The sequence below is a fragment of the Caretta caretta genome, chromosome 8 (genome assembly GCF_965140235.1).
Source record: "Caretta caretta isolate rCarCar2 chromosome 8, rCarCar1.hap1, whole genome shotgun sequence".
In the NCBI taxonomy this organism is placed as follows: Eukaryota; Metazoa; Chordata; order Testudines; family Cheloniidae; genus Caretta; species Caretta caretta.
The window spans coordinates 37,545,692-37,561,994 of NC_134213.1; the positions used below are offsets into that span (position 1 = coordinate 37,545,692).

The 16,303-nt window shown below is 48.4% G+C and overlaps 1 protein-coding gene across 7 annotated transcripts; it reads right to left on the reverse strand.

Annotated features, from left to right (window-relative positions):
- Nucleotides 1-270: 270 nt before the first annotated feature.
- On the reverse strand, nucleotides 271-16,178 carry LOC125640950 (histidine--tRNA ligase, cytoplasmic). Of its 7 annotated transcripts, none has more exons than XM_075131407.1 (13): nucleotides 15,672-16,178; nucleotides 14,367-14,456; nucleotides 13,678-13,797; nucleotides 13,203-13,298; nucleotides 12,045-12,170; nucleotides 10,195-10,302; nucleotides 9,855-9,953; nucleotides 9,103-9,196; nucleotides 8,618-8,745; nucleotides 8,294-8,536; nucleotides 6,640-6,756; nucleotides 5,754-5,900; nucleotides 271-1,929 (listed from the first exon to the last, which is right to left on the reverse strand). In XM_075131407.1, the coding sequence occupies exons 1-13, from the start codon at nucleotides 15,780-15,782 to the stop codon at nucleotides 1,402-1,404; spliced, it is 2,007 nt and encodes a 668-aa protein (XP_074987508.1). In that variant the 5' UTR covers nucleotides 15,783-16,178; the 3' UTR covers nucleotides 271-1,401. The 7 variants fall into 7 exon arrangements, with proteins under 7 accessions (XP_074987508.1, XP_074987507.1, XP_074987510.1 ...); XM_075131406.1 differs by having other exon boundaries at nucleotides 8,618-8,748; XM_048860147.2 differs by lacking the exon at nucleotides 271-1,929 and adding an exon at nucleotides 4,238-5,273 and having other exon boundaries at nucleotides 15,672-16,126.
- Between the last annotated feature and the right edge of the window lie 125 nt (nucleotides 16,179-16,303).

Consider the following 16,303-nt stretch of genomic DNA (forward strand, 5'->3'; position numbering starts at 1 on the left):
GGGCAGTGGAGAGCCCTGCAGCTCCCAGCCATGGCAGGGGAACCCCACTGCTTCCAGTCACTGGCGGTACCTTGCATGCCCCAGCTGCTGCAGGCAGCTCCTAGCCCCTGTGCAGCTACCCCACTTCAGGTGGTGTGGGGATCCACAGATCCCCATTTTGTCAGGTATATGTTTAGGAAAAGTCAGGGACAGGTCACGGCTTCCCGTGAATTTTTCTTTTTTGCCCGTGACCTGTGACTTACTAAAAATATCCATGACAAAATCTTAGCCTTCATAGAATCATAGAATATCAGGGTTGGAAGGGACCTCAGGAGGTCATCTAGTCCAACCCCCTGCTCAAAGCAGGACCAATCCCCAATTAAATCATCCCAGCCAGGGCTTTGTCAAGCCTGACCTTAAAAACTTCTAAGGAAGGAGATTTCACCACCTCCCTAGGTAACGCATTCTAGTGTTTCCACCACCCTCCTAGTGAAAAAGTTTTTCCTAATATCCAACCTAAATCTCCCCCACTGCAACTTGAGACCATTACTCCTCGTTCTGTCATCTGCTACCACAGAGAACAGTCTAGAGCCATCCTCTTTAGAATCCCCTTTCAGGTAGTTGAAAGCAGCTATCAAATCCCCCCTCATTCTTCTCTTCTGCAGACTAAACATCCCCAGTTCCCTCAGCCTCTCCTCATAAGTCATGTGTTCCAGTCCCCTAATCATTTTTGTTGCCCTCCGCTGGACTCTTTCCAATTTTTCCACATCCTTCTTGTAGTGTGGGGCCCAAAACTGGACATAGTACTCCAGATGAGGCCTCACCAGTGTCGAATAGAGGGGAACGGTCACGTCCCTCGATCTGCTGGCAATGCCCCTACTTATACAGCCCAAAATGCCATTGGCCTTCTTCGCATCAAGGGCACACTGTTGACTCACATCCAGCTTCTTGTCCACTGTCACCCCTAGGTCCTTTTCTGCAGAACTGCTGCCGAGCCATTCGGTCCCTAGTGTGTGGTGCATTGGATTCTTCCGTCCTAAGTGCAGGACTCTGCACTTGTCCTTGTTGAACCTCATCAGATTTCTTTTGGCCCAATCCTCCAATTTGTCTAGGTCCCTCTGTATCCTATCCCTACCCTCCAGCGTATCTACCTCTCCTCCCAGTTTAGTGTCATCTGCAAACTTGCTGAGGGTGCAATCCACACCATCCTCCAGATCATTTATGAAGATATTGAACAAAACCGGCCCCAGGACCGACCCTTGGGGCACTCCACTTGATACGGGCTTGCTATTAGACATGGAGCCATTGATCACTACCCGTTGAGCCCAACAATCTAGCCAGCTTTCTATCCACCTTATAGTCCATTCATCCAGCCCATACTTCTTTAACTTGCTGGCAAGAATACTGTGAGAGACAGCTTTGCTAAAGTCTAAAAGCTTTGCTAAAGTCAAGGAACCACACGTCCACTGCTTTCCCTTCATCCACAGAACCAGTTATCTCGTCATAGAAGGCAATTAGATTAGTCAGGCATGACTTGCCCTTGGTGAATGCATGCTGACTGTTCCTGATCACTTTCCCCTCCTCTAAGTGCTTCAGAATTGATTCCTTGAGGACCTGCTCCATGATTTTTCCAGGGACTGAGGTGAGGCTGACTGGCCTGTAGTTCCCAGGATCCTCCTTCTTCCCTTTTTTAAAGATGGGCACTACGTTAGCCTTTTTCCAGTCGTCCAGGACTTCCCCCGATCGCCAAGAGTTTTCAAAGATAATGGCCAATGGCTCTGCAATCACATCCGCCAACTCCTTCAGCACTCTCAGATGCAACGCATCCGGTCCCATGGACTTGTGCTTGTCCAGCTTTTCTAAATAGTCCAAAACGACTTCTTTCTCCACAGAGGGCTGGTCACCTCCTCCCCATGCTGTGCTGCCCAGTGCAGCAGTCTGGGAGCTGACCTTGTTCGTGAAGACAGAGTCAAAAAAAGCATTGAGTACATTAGCTTTTTCCACATCCTCTGTCACTAGGTTGCCTCCCTCATTCAGTAACGGGCCCACACTTTCCTTGACTTTCTTCTTGTTGCTAACATACCTGAAAAAACCCTTCTTGTTACTCTTAACATCTCTTGCTAGTTGCAACTCCAGGTGTGATTTGGCCTTCCTGATTTCACTCCTGCATGCCCGAGCCATATTTTTATACTCATCCCTGGTCATTTGTCCAGTCTTCCACTTCTTGTAAGCTTCTTTTTTGTATTTAAGATAATCAAGGATTTCACGTTAAGCCAAGCTGGTCGCCTGCCATATTTACTATTCTTTCTACACATCGGGATGGTTTGTCCCTGTAGCCTTACTTATTTGTAAGTGGAGCAAGTTTATCTAAGTACTTATATGTACCCTATGCCCCCCGCCCCCGCCAGTGTAGTATCAGAGTCCATAGAAAACCTACTATTGTATTTTTACACTTCGCTTTCAGAGTAGAAATGTGCTTTAAACTTAGCTTTTATGTAGAAAAGTTATATAAAAACTAAAAATTTAACAAATAACTAAGCAGCTTACATTAGTCATGCATTACGAAAGCCTTGTCTGTCTTTATTTGGTTTTCTATACTTGGCTTAGAAAAGCCCATGGCAAAAATATTAGAAAAAGAAGGCAATTTTCTGTAGGAAAACCTCTCATTTAATGAATTTCAATGGAGCAGAGGTATATTCTTATTCCAGACCTCCCCCACTTGTCTCTAGTTATGCGTTTTGGATGCTGCCCCCATGGCCATTTTAGACATTACATACATAAGAGGCATATTTGTGTGCATAATTTTGAAACTTTGGTGCTGAGAAACTGGCTGCCTGGAGCTGGACTCTCTGCGCAAAGCTGACAGCCTCGTTTTTCAGCATTGGGTAGCTAAGCTCCCAGCCTGGGCTGTCAGCATTCCACGCTGCCCCCGACTTAACGACACACACCACTAGCAGAAGGGGGGTAGTGGGGACATGAAAAACAGCAGTAATTACTGTGGTGGCTGTAAGTCGACATAACTTTGGTCAATTTAATTGTGTAGCAGAGTCAAGGCCTTTATTAACCCTCCACTGGGGTTACCAGGCCTTGCTTTCACAGATCAAAACACTGAGCAGAATGCAAGAACAGGAGGACACCCCTGCAGACTGCTGTGTATGTGTAAAACTAGACTTCTCAGGGTCGTCATCACATAGATGGTTAGACAAGAGGTATGAAATGTGTGTGTAGATTTTTTAGTTGCTTTAATCCTTTTCACTGAATGCTTTGTTCCCATAGCTAAATAAACAATACTTTTGGCTTTAAGAAGGCTGTTTTGGGTCATGGAATGAGCTCCTGGTTGTAAGCTCTCAGCAGGAAGAACTGCAGGTATCCAAACCCAGTTGGACATGCAGTGTAAGAACTGCTAGTGCCCATGGCCCAGTTTGAGAGTGGAGAGTCACATGATTCCACCTTGAGAGATGTGCAGGTACAAACCCCGATACTTGAGAAGGGGTGTCCTCAGAGATCAGAGGTGGGACAGAGCCTCAGGGAGCCCTGAGCCATAACAGGCCTTGTCTATGCAATAACTTTGTTTCTGTGATCTAGAGGTGTCAAATTTTACAGTTATACCAGTATAAAACCGATCTGGGCACTCTTTTTTCAGTAGAGTGCCCTTATGTCTCCTGGGAAGGGGGTTAAGATAAAATCACTCTTACAGTGGAATAATAATGTCCACAAGGGGTGGGCGAGATGGAAATTATACTTGTATAGCTGCTAAGACTTTCCCCAGGTAGACAAGCTCCTCAGGGTGAAAGTGCTAAATGGTCTTTTCTCTCCTCCACAAGTGCTTGGAGACCTCTGACTGCTAGAAGCTGGGACTGGATGATGGGATTGCTCACTGAAAAAAAATATTGTTCTGTTCTGCTCACTCCCTCGGAAGCATCTGGCACCAGCCACTGTCACAAGATGGGATACTGGGCTAGACAGACCATTGGTCTGACCCTGTAGGGCCATTCTTAGATAAGGGCCATACATACAAACACCAGAACTTGGAACAGCCCATTATTCCAGTGACTGCTGTGCTCTACAGCTCACCGTTTCACACATTTGAAAATAGTCTTTCCTTTCAAAAAAAACTATTCTACCCTAGCAAGCTGGGGAAGCTACCCTTTATAAGTGACAAAAAGAAAATCCCAGTTGGGAACTCACAAAAGTAGCTACAACTCAGGTGTAGCACATTGCTGACTTCAGCTAGACTTATAAACAGCCGTCAAACAACTTCAGCAACCCACAGTATTTTATTTACATAATTTATCCACGTTTGCATGGAAACCAAAGTCTCAGCTCATCCACAGCCTCATTCACTTTAGACAAAACCACGGGAGAAGAGACTAGATCACTAAAACCTGGATCAATGGGGTCATTTCCTGGGAGGAGGGTTGTAGCTACTGTGCAGCACTATGCCAACAGCCCAGCCACAAAATGGGAATGTCATGTCTAATCTCCTGACGACATGTAGGGATACTGAAGAGCATCCTTGAAGCATAGTTCATGTGTGTCCTGGACAGCAGTGATACTCCCATCCCATTGAGCAGGGAAAGAGAAATTTCCTAGTTCAGCTCCATAACGGGGGGTGGGGGAAGGGAGCCCCACAGATGGGGACTGACCTTCCAGCGATTCAGAGCTGCCCTGCACAGGCGAAGGGCAGATAGATTCTAAGGACAAGTTTCCATGGAGGTTCTGGATATGTGAGGATGCTCACAAGGCTACCCTCAGCAAGCCTGAACATAGCAAATTGCTGAGTCAACTTGCAAAGGCATCTGGGCATTGGGCAGGACCCAGCAAGTGTGAATTCCTTCAAGATAGCGAATTAACTCTGCGCTAAGGCCTAGGTCATTGCAAGAGAATCTGCCTTACTGCAAATGTAGGAGCTCTGCTTTGACCAATGAGCTTGCTACCATAATACAGACACATTAAAACAGACCCACTCTTCATGCTACTTAACCTGAGAGGTGAACAGTTGGTAATCTGCCCTATGCCTTTAAAACCATGTCCACTCCCTACAAATGGAGATGCTGTACCAAGTCATAAGATTGATGGGGCAAGATTAATCTCAGTGCAGCAGGATGTACTTCAGCCCGATCAGCACTACCCAAATCCTCACAGAATCATGGCCTAGCAGCGCATCCCATGGCTGGAAACAATCCACATGGCAGGAAACAGGTCCAGTGAGTCAAGCTGTTGTGCACAGAAGGGCTCTAGGACTCCACCCTTTTTCTGATTTCCTCAGCAAGCTTCTCCCTAGGGATATCGACCTGCACAACAAACAGGAAGGAACTGGTCCCAGCAATAAAACTGTCTCATGGGAAGTGACCTGAGCTCCCAACAATATCAGGATGCCCACTTACCTGTCTTCTGCCATCCCTCAAACCCTCCTCTCTGTGAACTCCCACTGGAAGCGCCACCCCATAAAAGTCCATCCCCTGACCACCAAGGAGAGACTTGTGGAAGGAGTGAGGATTAGGGATTTCCTGTTCCACACCCCTGAGGGACAGGATTAGACTGCTCAGCAGAGAGCTTTAGTGATCTGTAACTCTGAGGAAGGTTCGCTGTGGACTTAGACTAGTTTGTAAAGAGGATTCAATCTGTACTGGAGCCTGGTTAACTCTAGCGATCTGCAAGCTCGCAAAGAGGCCCTAATAGCCAGGGAGAATGTTGTCTAGAACCTTTCAATGGGTTTTGGAGGCAGCCTTTGAACCCCTTAGCCTATCCCCAATATCAAAGGACATCCTCACCTCTTCCCTGCTAGCTATGACTCGTAGCTTGACAATTCCATTCTTCAGCTCCTGCTCTCCTACAATGGCTGCGAGAGGGATTCCCATGTCTTCACAATATTGCAGCTGGTTCAGCAGCTTGGGGTTCTTCTTATACAGCATCTCTGCCTAGAGGGGCAGGCAATGTGGTTGTGTTCAAGAGGTTACATAGAATATGAAGTGACAGACCCTACCCAGTTCTAACTCATTGCTAGGACGGGCTGGAAATTTGCCGATGGTTTTCTGGTGGAGAATGCAGATTAGTTGAAATCTAAACATTTTGTGGAGGTGGTTTGATTTCGACTAAGCTCCAGTGGAACCCAGGCAAGTTTTGAAACTCATCTGCTAGGCAGGTTTTCCTACCAGCTGGCCTGCCTCGTGGGCTACCAGTTCTTCTGCAGCCTACCTAGCAAGCTGACAGGGCCAAGACCCTGAGAGCACCAGCTCCCAAACTCTGAGGCTCCTGGCTCAGCTGGAACTCCCAGTTCCCCTTCAGCCTGCTGGGTGGAATTTCATCTGGAAATGATCAAAATTGTGATTTTTTTGGGATTCTGTTTTTGTGGGTTTTGAAATTTCTGGGTTTTGTTCCAAATTGGAACTAAACCAAATTTTGAAATTCCAAATGCCTCCATGAAACAGAATTACCATTCTCGTCAGAGCTCTAGCCATTAGCACAGAGTCCCCTGGGGCAGATGGTTCCAACAGGCTCAGTACCAGCAGCTGCCTTTCTCCGTCAGAGCGAAACAACGAAGAGGTTGGCAAGTTTGGTCTTGCTGTGCCACCTCTCCCCAGAGACGCTCTCTCTCCCCCCATTCTAAGGGCTGGCTTTGAGAAGCACAACTAGGCCAGTCCAATTGCCAAGTCTTACCTTGATCCCAGAATCCCAGAGTTCAGAGATGAGTTTCAATCTTACATCAAGGAAGTTCTTCTGCGGGGTTGCCACCAGCACCTGCGTCTCAGTCGTCCGGATCTTCTCCTTAGAAACCTGGGAGCAGGAACAGAGTTGTGAATGAAACATATGGAAACATCCTATTGCTCATGAAGACATGCTGCAAGGCACGTGACAGTTGCTCCTCACCCACCCCTTGTACCTATTACTGGAGAATGCTACCATATTCCTAACACAGCCTATATAGGGGAGGATTACATGAAAAACAACAACAAAAACCCACCAAACTGTGTTCAAAGAATGTTATTTTGCAATGTCAAACTTGTGCAACCTTAATTTATCTCCCTTGGGCACATGCATCATGACTCTGGATTTCATTATGTACTATTTTTTCCACAGGATCCCTGCCTCATTCTGAACACACACTGGACTTGTCCTGGGAATGAGGCAGCTGTTCAATAATTTTTTTGAGCCTCACCAGACAATGAGTTGCCTCTGTCTTATTTACCACACATCACCCCAACACTAAACTAAATAAAGAATTACTGATTTCCTCATGGGTTTTTCCGCCATCTATCATAATAGTATGACGTTCACAACCATTAAGTTAATTATCTTCATAATGCCCTGGGAGACAAGTATTTTACAGATGGAAAATGTTAAGGAAAAGTTAGCACATGTGACTCCATTTTGGTTTGGGGCCCACCATTGTTTAAATGCCAGCACATCATACACCAGGAGGAGTGATCCTTAGATACTGAATCCCTGTGAAAATCCTCCTCATCTCCAGCCTACCTTGACTCCCAGTATCTGGTTTTTGTCAATCTCTAACTCCCTGTCTCTTGGCCTTGATGTGAGGCCTCCCATCCTGATAATAAAAGTTACTGATGCATGGCTTTAGGACCATGCTGTGTAATTAACATACTGGTTTAGCACGAGGAATGCACCAAGCAGGGATAGGTGGTAGATAAGAAAAGGGTTTGTTTATTGGCTAAGGTTTCCGATGCACGAGGGCAACATGCTTTGCTAAAAAGTATATAACCTTTGTATAATCTGTATTCAGGGTCCCCTCCTGGCTAGCAGGGGGGCACCACGCTCGAGCGTAATAAACTTGGTGTTTTTTGGGAACTCTGCAGTTGTGGACTTTGTTTATGTGCCTCAGCCTAGATTCGAACTGTGCGTGTCCTACCAGGTTAATTCGTAGCATTTGTGTGCATGTTCTACCAGGTGTAATTTGTAGCATTTGTGTGAGTGTCCTACCGGCCAAAATGAGGATGCCAATTTACAGACAGGGAAATTGACAGAAAAGCAACTTGGTCCAAGCTTCAGCTAAGGAGTGGAAGAGCCCGGAATAGAACTCAAGACCTCCTATGTCCCAGCCCTACCTTAGTGAAAATTCTAATTCAAGGGATATGCCGAGGAAATATGTAGCAGAGGACTCAGGTCTCCTGCATTTCAGTCAACCACAAGCCCATCCTTTCTTTACTACAGTCCCATGCCTCATCCACTACAGATCTTCCAATTTCTGCAACAAACGTGTCAGGTATCCTACAGAAAGTGGCCTCCTTACCTGCACCCCCTGGCTGGTCCCCACAGTGGTGGGCCATTCTGCATACTTCTGAGTGGCACTCACCTCCACTTTCTGCTCCATGATGGAGAAGATCCGCTCGATTCCGATGCTGACTCCCACACAGGGCACCTTCCGCCCCTTGGGATCGAACATCCCCACCAGCCCATCATAGCGGCCACCTCCAGCCACACTGCCCACGCTGACTGGCTCCTCCTTGTGGTCGTTCCGAGGCTGCAGCAGGATGGCCTCGTAGATCACACCAGTGTAATAATCCAGACCCCGTGCCAGGCTCAAGTCGAAGGAGATCTGTGAAACAGGAGGGGAATCCCATTACCAGGCACAACAAATGACCCAGTCAGGCCTGCTCTGTGTTCCTCCATCACTCACCTTATCTGCAATGCCAAACAGGGTCAGGTACTCAAACAGCAGCTTCATGTCTCCCAGCCCCTCCCGGGCCAACTTGTTCTGGGACAGCTTAGTGTCCTGGAGCAGCTGCTCAATCAGACCCAGCCCACCTGCTGAAATGAGACACACCTGAAATATACCAGGGAGGGAGACATTGTGTGGCCAAGCTCCTATGGACTCACTCCACCCAGCCTGGGTTACACCCACCTCCTCACTTCTTCAGCCTTGTGCATCTCTATCTTCCTCCCAGGGGATACCGACCTTGCATCCCACCCGGGACACCCAGGCTGCAAGTCAGCTCGGCCTGGGCAAGAGCAACTAAACAACTGGGGAACCCTGACACGCCCCATGCAGAGACCAAGGAAGCTGGAATAGCTGCTGGGAAGGTGAAGTGACCCACATGGACTCTCAGCTGGCCTGGGTGAGGCTGGACAGGGAACCAGGTCTCACAGCTCCACAGAACTCACCATGCAGTTGAATGTATTCCCCGATACGATCCACAGCCTCGGGTGAGAGACCTTTCTCTCCAACCATCTCGCTCTTCACATCCTCCCATGTTGCCTGGGGTGGAGGAGATGAGAACATTAATCACAGCTTTCCTGGCTGAATCTGCTGCTCCTGGGAATGCAAAACCCCTTCCCCAGCTTTCCCCTCCACACCAATACTACCCCATGGGTTCAGAACACACACTGAGGAAACTGCAGGAAAGGGGAGACCACTGCCTGGCGGCTAATCCAGTTAGGGATCTCCCATTTCTAGCCTTCCCAGAATAATTAACAATAGACTTCACTCTCATTTGGTGCCTTCAGTCTAACCTCTCAAAGCTATTAATGAGTTAGGCCCAGATCCTCAAAAGGTATTTGAGAGTTAGGGGCTTACTTATTTCACTGGAAGTTAGCAGACCTTTGAGGATCTGAGCCCTAATCCCTCCAAATCCCTGGAGAGGCAGGAAGTCTTATCCCCATTTTACAGACGGGAAAGCACAGGCACAGAGAGCGGATGCGACTTGCTCAAGGACAGAATCCAAACTTCTTGGCACTTGGGAGAGCCAAAGAGAATGTCAGCTCTGAAAGTCCTGCTTCAGATACGTGTTTCCATCCTACATATTTGGAGATGGATCACAGTCCTCCCACCAGAGCATGCACAGCTGAGAGCTAGGGCAGTGCTAGACAGCAGTCAGTGTCTGCCAGCCAGGGCAGGGAAATCCGCAGAGCATTACCTTGTTCAGTTTGTCCACAGTAGAGCAAGTGCTATGGAACAGGCTGTCTGGAATGCCACATACTGCAAAAACTCCATGCAAAATGCGCCGGTCATTGACCTGGGGGTGGGAAGCAGAGTCACTCTGAATCGGAACCCAATGGAGCCTCCCAGTAAGATTGAATCACTTCCACTTGGTTTCTATATGGCTCCAGAGGTCTGTGAAGCAGCTGTAGTCAAAATCTGAAGGAAGGGATTTCTCGTACGCAGGGCACACTAGAGTAGGGGATGGGTGGGAGGGCAGGCTCATTCTGGCCTGGGAAGACATGTAACTTTATTAAACCAGTGGGCTATGGTTTTACCTTAATGAGGAAGTCTCCGAGCTGCAACATGCTCAGGATCTCATGCACGATCTTCAGACACTCAGCATCAGGAATCATAGGGTCAAATTGGCCAGCGATGTCAAAGTCCTGGGATACAGGAAGAGGCAGTGGGAATCCAGGCAGTGTAACCCAGCTGGGACACCGCAGAGGCAGTCATAGAATATCAGGTTGGAAGGGACCTCAGGAGGTCATCTAGTCCAATCCTCTGCTCAAAGCAGGACCAATCCCCAACCAAATCATCCCAGCCAGGGCTTTGTCAAGCCTGACCTTAAAAACTTCTAAGGAAGGAGATTCCACCACCTCCCTAGGTAAATCAGGGTCCCCAGACACACAGCTCCCTGTGCTGCACCCCATTCCCTGTACCCAAAGGGGAGCCCAGGCACGTAATGCAGAGGCCTGTACTCTAAACTGTTCAAGGTAACAGAAATCCAACTCAGCCTGTTACAGAAAGCCATTGTTTATGAAAGTTAGCACAAGTTGGAGGCAACCAGATTAAGATAAACTGGACTGTTTAAGTTAAACCACTGTGCTTAGGGAACTGCAAAGCTCCTGGTAAAGAGAGGGATGGAATGGGACATGTCGACTGTAAGTTGTGAGCTTTACCATCATGGTTGCCACCTCCACCATCTCCTGGGATCCACCAGGACACCATTGGGCCTTCATAAACCTGATGCTGAGACAGGGCCTGATCAGACTGGGCCAGAGAGGGAACTGATGACATCATTGTCTCCACCCGGAACGTGAGATTTGCATTCATGCTGTCGCACTCCCTCATATGTCATTTTCCTTCCTCACCTTATTTCTTCTCTCTCCTCTCCCTTTCCTTTTTCTGTCTAAAGAGTCTGATTTAGCCTGCCAAGACAACACCATCTTTTGCAACACTGCTTTGAGCCTGTGACCAAAGAAGCAAGCTAAAAGCAATGCCTTCAACAGCCCAATGCGGGTACAAGTTTGCCAGGACTCTGAGCATACTGGGTCTGATTTTCACCAGCAGTGAGGTTGTAAATGAGAGTCAGCACCCAGGAGAGAAGCAGCATTTTCTACCTTTGCACTTCTGTTTTCTCTCCTTGGGTGTTTGTCTTCTTTTCTCTTAAAGAAACAGGAGTGGACTTCAACAACAGTTCCAGCCCATCTTAACTAACTTTTTCTCTTTTCCCCCAAAAGGACAGTTAGTAACATATTTAATTGAACCTAAAAGTCTGTCAAATAGGGGGTTTCCCCTGTTCAAACTCTTCAGCTAAAGGGAATAAGGCAGTGGCTCTCAAACTTTATTACTGGTGACCGCTTTCATATAACAAGTCGCTGAGTGCGACCCCCCTTATAAATTAAAAACTTACAACTTTTTTATATATTTAACACCATTATAAATGCAGGAGGCAAAGCCGGGTTTGGGGTGGAGGTTGACAGCTTGCGCCCCCCATGTAATAACCTCACGACCCACAGTTTGAGAACCCCTGGAATAAGGGATATTGTTAAGTCTGACTTAATACTTTGCATTTCAAATGCATTAACTGTTTTTCCATCTTTTCCTGTATTTTTAATAAAAGGTTAAAAAGACTGTTATGGTGGTTGTTACAATGGGAGTCACAAAACCTTGGACCACACTTAACTGTTTGATATTGTAACAGTAAAAAGGGTTTCACTGCATCTTATCCATGAGACACTCCCCTTTTCAGCACAACAGGCCCCAGACACACATGGAGCCCTCTTCCTCCCTGTCCCCTTCCCCATGCTTTGTGGGGAGCCAGAACCCAAGACCCCACGCAAGGAACCCTGGGCCCAGAAACAGCTCCTGCTGCATGGAGAACACTCAGGCTCCTGGTACTCACACACTGGTAGAACTCCCTGTAGCGGCCCTTCGTCATGGCCGGATTATCCCGTCTGTAAACTTTGGCAATGTGGTAGCGCTTAATGTTGGTGATTTTGTTCATTGCCAAATAACGAGCAAAGGGCACCTGAGCACAAAGGGTTAAGGATGGAACCTAGAGATAATCTCCTGTGGCCTGGAGAGTTCAGGGCCAGTCATTCAGCCCCATTATCACTCTACAGGCAGCTGCTGGGCCAGTACAACACAACCCCACAGCAAAGCCTATGCTAAAGGTCACCTGCAAACTGTGGCCACCTGTCCTAATGGACAGTAAAATCTCAGTCCCTATGAGTGCACCTTCTTAGTAATCACACCATGTTAACAGCTAGAACAAACAGCCTCATTGGTGGGTCATTTGAACAGATGTTGCAGTCTTTTGCTGCTATGATACAAACTGGGATTACATACATAATATAGTGACAGATTAAGGGCCAGAGATAAGGGAGCAAAAATGCTTTCAGGTGAAATTTTGACAGAGCTGCAGTCAGTAAAGCACGGTCCTGGATGGATAACCCATTTGGCAACAGTAACAAAGGCAACGGCTCTTTCACTGAGAATAGGGAGGTTGTGTGAAGAATCAGAAAGGAGGCTAGCCAAGATGAGCACAGGCAGATGGGGAAGGCAGTAGAGAGAGGAGATTCAGTGTCCAGGGAGTACACTGGATGGAGCAAGCCCATGGGCGGTTTCTATGTACAGACCCTGAGGTCACCCAGGACCTAGTTTTGAGGATGGGGTGATTTAGTCACCATTCTGTGTGTCTAGTGGTGAGTAGTAATTCTTCAGGTGCTGGAGTTGGAAAGGCTGGGACTTGAGCTTATCCTAGAGACGGGAGCTAGGTGGCAGGGATGGAAGTTTGGATGAGGATGAGTTGAGATAGAGGTGTCCATGGGCAATGGCATGGAGGCAGTTACAGGTAGGCTTAGAAACAAGGGAAACACTGGAGAGGAATGGGATGAATGTATACAAAGTGGCATTAGCATGCATGTTCCTCCCCAGTTAGGAGGAGGTGACAGAGACTTCAGTATGTCCTCACCTCCACCCCATGTACTCCTGCCTAAGAAACACCAGCAACCCCTGGATGAGATGGTGCTTCCCAAGGCCCGGGACTCTAGCAGGATACAGTCAGGTCGTAGCGAAGAGACAGCAGCTCTCCACCCTGGTCTTTCAGGTCATAGATGAGCTTTGAGTCCTCCCCGTATTTCCCCGTCAGAGTTTCCTACAGAAAAGCAAGACAACTGTGTCAGGCAAGAGAGGACGAGCTCCAGAAGCAGAAAGCAGGAGCAAGAAGCTCCTAGAAAGAAAGCAGGGAGAATCCTTGAGCCTGATTTTAGAGGTGATCAGTTGGATCTAACTCCGGTCAGATGATCTAACCCCCCCCTCCAGCTTTACCACAGACGCTATTCACAGCTGAGTTCTTAGTCAGGGCAGCTGCCCTTCAGGTCACAATGAAAGCAGCTACTGCCATTTAAAATGCACCCAATAATTACAAGGGGCATAAAGCCACAAACCTATGGATCACATCTGACTCAGGGATCAGTGCCTCCAGCAGCACAACTTCCTCCTCCCAGATGTCACATCACAGACCCTACCCTCACCTTCAGCTCAAACACAGGGGTGTCGATGACCTCAGCCCCATGGCGCTTGAAGCAGCTGATGATGGTGTTGAAGACTTTCTCCCGGATGGCTGTTTGCTTGGGGCTGTAGTCCCTGGTGCCCTGAGAGCCCAAACCAAAGGGAAGTGGGTGAGAAATGTTAAAAGTGAAGAATTATAACCACCAACCTGCAACAGTAAAACCATCCAATATCTAAACTGTTCCCAGCTTCTGCGGCTGCTCAAAGCTCTGAGCCCAAAAGTTTGGCGCTATAACAAAGGTCAGCTAGGCCTAGAATAATGGAAGTTGATGATTCATTAGACCTACTGCTGTTTGAAACACTAGGGAAGTTTTAGTGCACAGGGTCCACATGAACAGTTGGCTTGCTGGAGCATTGTAGATTTATGCCCCCATTTGCTATGCACTAATTCCTCGTTTAGATATGCCCTTAGGCATAAGAGTCAATTGGGAAGAGGCAATAGAATGGGAAATGGAGAAAGAGCCATAGGCTTGAGAGGCTGGAGCTGAGGAAAAACTGTGCACCCTACCACAAAGTGCAGGATAACAAGCAGGAAAGGGGCAGTTTGTTTCAGTGGTGAAAGCACCTAAGTCATATGCCAGTAGAGATGGGGTAACCAGGAGAGGAAGCAACCCATGAGAGACCCAACTCCCTGAAGGAGGTGGGGAGTTACCTTGGGGGTTTTCAGAATGAAGTTTTTTTTCCCCTCATCAGTTCCCAGCTGTGGCTTTGGCTGCTGGAGCTTTACCACACCCTCTGCCACCTGGGGATAGAGAAAAGGCTTTTGATTAACAGAGTAAGACACTGACCCCTGAGTGTCTGTCTGATGTCAATTCAACTGGTGGACCTACAAGGCTTGCAGGAGGTTTCCTTAGTTTCTAACAACTCCACTATAAGGAGGTGGGAGTTACCTTTGGGGTTTTGAGAATGAAGTTCTTTTCCCCTTATCAGTTCCCAATCTGATTTCCTTCCCCAGACCCAAAGAAGAGCTCTCTGTAACTTGAACGCTTGTACCCTCCAACAACTGAGGTTGATCCAATAAAATATATTATCTCACCCACCTTGTGTCTCCAATATCCTGGAACCAACACGGCTACAACAATACTGCAAATAACAGCTCCACTGTAATTCAAGTCCTTGCTTGTCCTAGTTTTTCTTGCATTTGACATTTTAAGTTAGCAGGACAGCCAATGGATTCTTAGCAGCCCCCATTAGAATGCACAGGAATCTGGGAGCCATTGACACCCACTGACTACAGAGTAGAAAATATAGTTAGTTGTTTTAGCTAGATAAACTAGAAGGCTCCCAAATCTGGATTATCATCACTTTCTATCCAGCCTGAATAATCCCTGCCAGAACTCCTGGGGGACTCCAAACTTTGCCCACCAGAGGGCTGCACTGGCAATTTGCCTGGGATCTGCTGCCTTCATCTAACCCAGTCCTTTAATCGGGATCAAGATAGAGCATCACACACTGGAACCTCTAGTCTGTGCACTCAGGTCACACCCTGGTAATAACTGTTGGTGCTCACATAGCACTTAACACCTTGAAAATCAGTTGGACACATTAATTCCCTCGGCATAGAGTTCTGTGGCACTTTATAGACTAACAGACATATTGGAGCATGAGCTTTCGTGGGTGAATACCCAATTCGTCGGATGCCTGTCATTAATTACCTCATTAACATTCACGACACCCCAGGAGATGCTTTCGCCATCAATAAAGATGGCAATAGGAGCGACACGGAGAGCGTGTCCAGCTACCCAGAACCACACAGCGTCAATATCAGAACTTGGGTTAGGGTCCAAGTGCCAGCCCCTGTTTCTCTACAGCTTCGCGGGCTCTGCCAGGCTTAGGCTCCAACCTCCCACGTCTCCTCCCGGGAATCAGAGCCCGCCTGAAAGACAAAGCCTTGTCCGCTGGGAGCGGACGGACTCTCGGGGCTGGAGCAGGACCCGCCACCCGGAGCGAGACTCACCTGGTTTTGGGGGTGGGCAGCAAAGGCCCGCAGGGCGTAGGACGGTGCCAGGTGCTGGCCCCCCAAGGGCACCCGGCAGCCCCCCGCGGCGAGGGGGCGCAGCCAGTTCATGACTCAGGAGGTAGCTGGATCTTGGCTGGAACTCGCCCCGGCCCTGCGCTGGGTGTGGGGAGACCCGAAGCTACGCAGCCGGGAGCGGGGAAACGGGGGCAAGACACGCGTAAGGGGTTGGCGCAGGCACCTCAGCTCCCCGGCCCCAGCGATCTCCGCAGGGCCACAGGCTGACAGGGAGCCCCCGGGGGAGACAAGAGCTGCCCTGGAGCCAGGGACGCTTTTCTGCACGGACACCCTGCCCCGGAGGACTCAGCCTCACTGCCGCCATAGAGTAGAGAGTGACTACGGATAGAAAGTTCATCCTCTCTAACCATAGAGCCTCAGAACCTCTAGTGCGTTTCCGCAGAACTAGAGCGTCCCGGAGCCAACCGGACAGAGCTGTTCCGGGTCAGCACCGGGGAAGACTATCTGAGGAGACTTTCTAGAGAGGCACAAAAATAAGTTCAAAAGTTACTCATGCTCCAAGCACCCAGCCTGCGCAACCTTGAACATCCGCTTCCGCCAGTCACTTGCCGTCT

Coding starts and splice junctions, on each gene's coding strand:
- LOC125640950 (XM_075131406.1), bottom strand. CDS start 15,782: ATGAACTGGCTGCGCCCCCTCGCCGCGGGGGGCTGCCGGGTGCCCTTG. Junction 10,303..12,044: donor ACAGGGAGTTCTACCAGTGT/GTGAGTACCAGG, acceptor CCTGTATCCCAG/GACTTTGACATCGCTGGCCA. Junction 5,901..6,639: donor TCTGGGATTCTGGGATCAAG/GTAAGACTTGGC, acceptor CTGCCCCTCTAG/GCAGAGATGCTGTATAAGAA.